Below are 7,413 nucleotides of genomic sequence, written 5' to 3'. Positions count from 1 at the left end.
AGGGAGGAGCAGGGGACACAGGAGGAGCAAAAGCAGGAGCAGGAAGGGTGGGAAGGAAAAATCCCTGCACCAGTAGAGCTTCCAGGCAGCACTGGATAAAGTCCTTTTGGTGTTGTCTGCCAAAAGAACAAAAACCACTCCTGGTTTGTATTTCAAAGTCCTCATTTATTTCTGACATTGAATTTGGACCCATAGCTGAGCAACAAAGACAGAGAATAGTAACAGGAGGAATCTGAAGTGGAAAAAAATCTGGGATCCCTGCCCCTACCCCATCCTGTTCTTCCACCAGCTCCCAAACCTTCTAATTCTCAGCTGCATCCCCCGTGTTTCCAGCCCTTCCAGACTCACCCATTTCCCTGTAGCTGTGCCAGAGCCAGGGTGTGTGTTGGCTCCGAGGCCAACCCTCATCTTGGCCATCTGGCTGCTCTGGAATTGCCTCCCCAGCCTTGGCGCCTCGTTAGCCCGCGACAGGTCACGCTCAATTTGCTTGTGGTGAAGATGACAATGGAGTGGCCTTCCTTCAGCCACAAGGGTGACCCACAGAAGTGTTATTCCCACCCTCTGGAGGTCACAGCACTGCTGTGGTGGTGGGAAGCCTTTTTGTGTGCCAAGAGGTAGAGTTGGATGCCGGGAGCCGCTGTGTCCGTGTGCTGGCTCTGCGCCCGCCAAGGGGACGGCATCACGAGGCCGTCTGGCAGAGACCACGCTGGGACACGTTAACTTCTCGTGGCTCCCAGCATGATGAGACCTAGCTGAGCAGATGCTCTAGTGGGAAAGAATGGGATTTATCACGTTAGCCAAGATTTTCTTCCAGTTACAGACCATGTTTTCAGGGAGGAGCGCTGGCTGGATGGGCAGCAGCAGGAGCTACAGACTACTGAGCAGTAGGATCCAGAGAGCTTTGCTGCTGGTAACTTTCATCTTCCCTCCTGCCTGCCCTTAATGTGAGAGGACATTAAAACCTATCACTATTTGGAGGATGGAAAGGATGTAAAAGTGATGCAGCCAGACCGAGTCTCCAGATAATGGAAATGCAATGTCTTTTTGGGCTGGAGGTGAGGGAGATGGTGCATAACATTTGCTCAGAAAGTGTGTGTAAAATGCAGGCTGGGGCAAGGTGTTTGGTTACAAGGACCATCACCATGTTTTGTCTGGCTCCTTTCTTCAGATCAGAGGTGCCAAGGCATGGGCAGGTCCAATGTGTACATCAGCCTTTTGCCTGGTAACGTGGATATCCGAGGCTGGTGCACCCTGTGTCTCTGTGCTGAGACCTACTTTTTCTGTGTGTGAACGGGGAGGTCAAATCCAAACCCTTCTGTGAGCAGCGGGATGATTTCTAAATTGCAGTGGTGAAAATAAAACCCCACCACTCACGTTTCTGAGCAGTCCTGCCCTATATTGCAAAGGCATGGCAAGGGTTTCCTGCCACTGCCTCCAACAGCCTCCACAGGGATCACTGATGTCCCAGTCCCTCCTCCCTGCCATGAATGGAAAGTGCTCAGCAAAGCAGTCCTGCACTGGTTGCTATGGAAGTGCCTGGGAATGATGGAGATGTCCCTTTAGTAATTTTTCACCTAATTTGATTTATGGAGGAAGAAGAAACTTTCCCACATTCATTTCTGCAGAAAGGCAGAGTCACTGGCTGTCACTGCCGGCTGCAGTGCCGATGAACCCACGCTTACAAGGTGTTCAAGACACATTTGGGTCTTGCACCCTCTTCTTCCAGAAGCAAAAGCAGAGGGACCCCAACCACCTGAACACCACTCTCCAGTGGGGGGGCCCTGCAAAGGAGATATGAGCCAGTGGGCTCTGCTGTTGCTGTCAAAAGCAAAATCCATCCTAAAGCAAACCTTCCTCTGGCTGTCAGAGCTGTCAGGGTGGGGCTTTGAAAGCTGAAGGTGACCAAAACCACAGTTATTTAAGAATTCAATTCTTCCCATAAGTAAAATCTTTCCATATTCATGGGTCCAAGTTAAAACTGCTCCTAAGAAAGCTTGTGAAGAGTAGAAGAGGTGGGGGCTTTGGCGTGGGTGAGCACTTTTGCGAGGAACTTTGCCTCCCCCATCAGTGACCTAAATTCATGTCCTGAACTCTTTCAGCACGTGAGAAGCAGGTGGGAGAAGGTGCCCTATCTTACACTTGAACAGAAAAGCAAACTGGTAGTGGCGACTGACGCAGTACGAGGGGAGCAGGATGACCTGGATCTTCCCTTCTTCACTTGCCCATGGCCGAGGAGCGCTGCCATGCCCTGCTCGGCCCTGGGACTCAGCGGGGATGGCAGCTGGCATCAGCCCATCGCTCCGTGTGCGTCACCTGGGGTGGCTGTGTGGGGACACCGAAGGCCTCACTGGGCTCAGCGAGCCGGGGGTAATTAAATTAGGTTGTACTGTACATAGCCCTCGTTAGACAAGTCCCTTTGGGAGAGAGAGTAGATAATAATGACACTTATGATGGGTTCGGAGGTGGCCGGTTCAACGTTGCCCTTTGAGGTCTCTCTCGCCTTCTGGCCCGCGAGGCTTGGCCGTGCCGTGCTCAGCAGGACCCTGCTGGCCTCGGGCTGGGCTACGGGCTCCTCTCCTCAAAAACAAGCGAAAAGCCCCTTCCCTGGAGCGGGCGCCGGCTGGGGACACCCTGTGCTGGCGGCAATGGTGACTACACCTCGGTGCTGATGGCCCGCGGGTTCGGGAAGCTGTCGCGGAGCAGGCCGTGCCGGCTCACCGTGTAGCTTTGCAGGGCGGCCATGTTGAGGGGCGGCCCCATCTCCTTGCAGCACGCGGGGGTGTAGGCGACCCTCTCGCCCCCGTTGCGCACCATGTCGGCAGTCCGGATGTAAAAGGGGGAGCCGTACGGGGAGCAGCTCGGGCAGAAGGTGTGAGGCCCGTGCTGGCTGAGCTCGCTGGGCGGCGCGGGGCTGCCCTGCCCGTCCACCATGCGGGAGCTGCAGGCGTTGCACATGACGAGGTGGGAGTGCGTGGGAAGGTCGGGCTCTTCCTCTTCCTCCTCCTCCTCCTCCTCTTCTTCCTCATCGGAGTCATTTTTCTTGCAGCAGTAGTACTGCGGGAAGGGAAGGGGTTGTATGAGGGGAAGCGGAGCAGCTCTGCCACATCCCCGCTCCCCTCATGCCGCTGCCAGAGGAACCCTCAGGGGCCTCTGGCTGATCCGCTCCAGCATTCCTGGGTCCTGTGAAGCGGCAGAAGCCAGACAAAACCTGGACACGAGCTTGCTGCTCCTGCTGGGGAACTCACCCTCCTCCCCCTGCGAGGTTTGCAAGGGGAAGGAAGGGATTTCATCCTGCTGCTTGAAAACTGCTCCAAGCGCTGTGCTCTTCGTCACACGGGCATTGCTGCATGGCACAGACTTCACATTAACTTTTAAAGAGCAGGAGGTCGTAGCTAGCCCTTGTTGAAAGCCTCCTCGGTTAATTTACAAGAGGGGAAAAAAAAATTATATAAAAATCTCCATTTGGTATTGCAAACCTAGCCAAGCTTGCGCCTCAATTAGCAAGTGCTGCAGAGCCTCAAAAGCCTCAGGGCAGTACCCCCCACACCTAGGGGAAGGAAGGACATAACTGCATAACTGGGGGATAGGAGGTTTAAATTCCCTGCCATCACAGGCAAAAAAAAAAAAAAAAAAAAAAAAAAGCCCATCCCAGCACCACCTTGGCCTGGGGAGCACAGAATCATAAAATATCCTGAGCTGGAAAGATCAAGTCCAACTCCTGGCCCTGCACAGGACAGCCCAAAAATCATGTCATGTGCCTGAAGAGTATTGTCCAAGCACTTCTTAAGCTCTGGGAGGCTTGGGGCTGTGACCACTGCCCTGGGGAGCCTGTTCCAGTGCCAGGTGGGGGTGGCAAGGCAGAGGACACTCACCTGTAGCCTACAGTAGCAGAGCACAGCAATGATGCACAGTAGGATCACCGTCGCTAGGATTCCCCCGGTGATAACAACAGTTCCCGCTGTCATCCGACCGATTCTCCATCAAACTCTGGAAGGCAGGAACACAAAACTCACCTTCCCTGGTTTTGTCATCACATCATGGACGTGATGCCTACAAGTCATCCCAAAATATTGCATCCTCATTCCTCTTTCCCCAGCTGGAAAAGTATCATCCAATATTATCCTCCTCTTCCTCTTAATGAGAGGACACCTGAGATGCAGCATCACATCCCCTCACTGTTATTGCTGGTCTGGCTTGGGCTCTTTGTCAAACACCCCACAGCCCACTGGAAAAACCTCACCCTTACTGAGCCAAAAGGGATGATTTCCACCTTCCCGGCAGAAAACCCAGCTTCTGCTTCAAAACGCAGGAACAAACCTAGGCTTTTCACCAGGCAAAGCCAAAAAGGAGCCTCTGAACTCCACAACAGTCTGAGCCCAAAAATTGCACCCTGGCTGCCTGTCAGGCACTTCCAAGGCTAAGCAACCCTCACCCCCATCTCAGTGCCACGGCACCTGGGGATACTCACGTTCAGTGACGGAGGCGTTGGACCTGGAAGAAGTGGAGGGAGAGGTTAGACATGGTCTGACAGCATCCCTTGCACCTGCCTGCCTTTGGGATTTCCCAAGAATGTGCCTTGATTTGGCATCTGTGGGATGCCCTGCTTCACCCCCATGTGATTTTCTTTAATTTGAAGCAGGGAAAGGATGCATTTCCCAAGCTTGGAGCAACGTTCTACAGGAAGAGGGCACAGGCCTGGCTTAGTCAGCACTTGGCCTTTTCCACTTTAAAATTTATTACAAGGAAGGCAGATGCATCATCACAACGATGTTTTAGGTGCCGCTGGGAAACAAAATCTCTCTTCCATCCCCTCCAGGACAGGAGAGCCCCAGCATCCCCCCACCACCCCACGGACACTTACCCGGAAAAGGACAGGCAGGATGTCACGGTCACGCTGGCCCCGGGCCGGACGGTGGGGACAGGCAGCACCACATGGCCACGGGGACACTCAGCAGCCCTGGCAGGGAGAACAAGGAGAAAAACTCCACTGTCAGCTCATCCCCCTTCCCAAAGGGGCTGCCCAGTGTCTCCATCCCCACCAGTGTCACTGCACTGGGGCTAAATAAATTGGTTTTTTTTAAGGAGACTGCTGGAAAAGGTGGGTGCTGCAAAGCTGGATAAAGCAAACTGCCAGGAAAGGATGATCCCATGCCCCAAATCTGCTGTTTCACCAAAACTGAGGACTTGTAGCAAGAAGTGGGTGCGGCCATCGCCTCATCACCCCCCGCCCTCCCAGCGATGCCCAGCGCAGCCGCATTTCATTATTGGCCCTGCGTCCCTCTGTGCCTCGTCCAGAGCAGGGATAATTGATAGGGCCCAAGTGCCAGCCCGTTGCAGCTGAGGAGATCTAATTACCCGCTCACCACGCAGCCCTAATTAACGGAGAGAGGTGGCAGCTTCCAGGCGAGACCTTCCCAACTCTGCCCTGGCCCCTCTCTGCTGCACATCCCAGCAGGCACAGTGTGGAACCTTCCTCCCCAAAAATCACCCACCCTCCTCACTCTGCTGTGGTGGTTTGCACATCCTGCCTGCCACAAATTGATTTTCAGCTCATGGGAAGTTCCTGTAGGAAGCCAAAAGGCGGGCACGCATTGGATTTCCTCCTTGAGCCGCTCTCACACACAAAATAAAGGAAAAAAAAAAACCAAAGAAATCAATATGTCCATAACCCAGCTAATATCTCCATCCATCAGGAGACCTGGAACAGAGCTAATAATAGAGACCAACACACTCAGCTCCTGCTCCCTGTTACCAAACCGCACCCTGAACTGCTGCCAGGAGTGTGAGGGGACATGCAGGCAGCCTTTGGTGCAGTTGTCACCTCCCCAGGTGCCTTCCTTAACAGGGAAAAGGTGACAGTGGGTGGCTGCAAATGGCAAAAGCTGACCTTTGGTGACCCCAAGAGGGACACGCCGCAAGCTGGGCGGTGATGGATGATGCAGGCAGCTGTTCACGTCCAGAAAACTTCATTTCATGGGAGCTGTGATTTGATTTAGAGCTCAGAGAGCAGCATCCAATTAGCCTGAGGACTGGAGTGAGCAGGCAGCCCTGGAGAATGACCCCGGGCAAGGAGGGACCAGACTTGGGGATCCTTTGGTCACCTCTGAGGCCTGAGTGTCTCAGAGGATGGCTGGGCTTCCACATGCCCCATCTCTGGTATTCCCATTCCTGGGAATGCTGGGATCAGCATTTCACTAGCCCTGCTCAGGAACTGGGCCCTTCCTTATTAAAATAGTGAATGTTAAACAAAGGCAAAAATGAAAATGAAGCACAAGAGAAGCACTGTCTTTCCTGTTCTCTTCGAGGGGGTGTTTTTCAAAAGGAGGAAGTTCCTGCCCTTCTCCTCCTCCTCAAACCCAGCCCACCAGCAGCCCAGAAGTTCACTTTTTCTACCGAGTTTGTGCCTATAAAATAGCTTTCTCTAGCCCACAGCTCTCTCCTGCATGGATGAAGAAGGGAATGTAACACATCTCAGGGAAGGAGCAAGAGCCACAGTCTCAGGAGTAACTGGGGTTTTGGGAATTACAAACTAAATTATGTCCAGAAAGGGGCAGGACAACTACAGCAGCCTTTTCACATCTCTGCCACCAAGAACCAGCCCATACCTGTTTCCATCCACCCTTCCCAAACACATCCCAACCTGCTGGGAAAGGAGCATTTTGGGCTCCTCTGGCTTGGCTCCACACAGCCCCACTGCTCCATCCCAACAAAAGGCCATACATTTGTATGGATCCTGTAAAAGCCTGGGCTGCACTGTGAGCTGAGCTGTCCTGAAGCGGGACAGGACACAGAGGCATCCCAGGGGGATGCACAAATCCAGTTCCCTGAGGCACAGTCCCATTTCTCCTTCTGGCTTAAAAAGGGAGTCGAGAGTTGTTTAAATGTTTAAATATCCCAGGTGGAGCAGATGCCTTGGCACTCGCTGCTCACCCGCTCCTGGATGGCTCAGGAGAGGCAACAACCCACGGGTGCTGTGGGGACCCTCTGGCACACAGATCACCTGTACAAAATTAGGATTTATACATCTTCTTTAACTGATGTTGCCTCACAGCGCAAAGTTATGGCCTGAAAAGTGACTCTGGGAACAAGTGGCATCTCAGGCTTCTATATTTATTCTCCTTCAGTGACATCCATAGCAGATTTGCATGGTTTGCAAGTCGATGGCGAGGTTTTTGCCAGCCACCAGCACTCCCAACCCAGCTGAGACACTCCTGTCCTTACTCACCCTGGGTGTCCCTGCAGCCTCGAGCTCATCCCTGCCACCCCACGGGGGTCAAACACTCAGAGCAGAGCTCGGGAGCAGGTTTAGGCTGGGGCAGGGCATGGTTACACACCACGAGCATCATGCTGAACCTTGCCATGAGTCCTGCCCCGAGCCAGGCTCTGCTCTCCTGGTTTTGCTCTGCAGCTCAC

At 53.5% G+C, this 7,413-nt stretch overlaps 1 protein-coding gene across 1 annotated transcript; it reads right to left on the bottom strand.

The window, feature by feature from the left end:
- Nucleotides 1-257: 257 nt before the first annotated feature.
- FAM163A (family with sequence similarity 163 member A) lies at nt 258-5,028 on the bottom strand. Its single transcript, XM_058842918.1, has 4 exons — nt 4,862-5,028; nt 4,469-4,491; nt 3,873-3,987; nt 258-3,054 (listed from the first exon to the last, which is right to left on the bottom strand). Exons 3-4 carry the CDS (start codon nt 3,963-3,965, stop codon nt 2,653-2,655), a joined length of 495 nt encoding a protein of 164 aa, XP_058698901.1. The 5' UTR covers nt 3,966-3,987; nt 4,469-4,491; nt 4,862-5,028; the 3' UTR covers nt 258-2,652.
- Nucleotides 5,029-7,413: the final 2,385 nt, after the last annotated feature.

Source organism: Poecile atricapillus, chromosome 7 (assembly GCF_030490865.1).
Source record: "Poecile atricapillus isolate bPoeAtr1 chromosome 7, bPoeAtr1.hap1, whole genome shotgun sequence".
Lineage (NCBI taxonomy): Eukaryota > Metazoa > Chordata > Aves > Passeriformes > Paridae > Poecile > Poecile atricapillus.
This window is presented reverse-complemented; position numbering and strand designations above follow the sequence as displayed.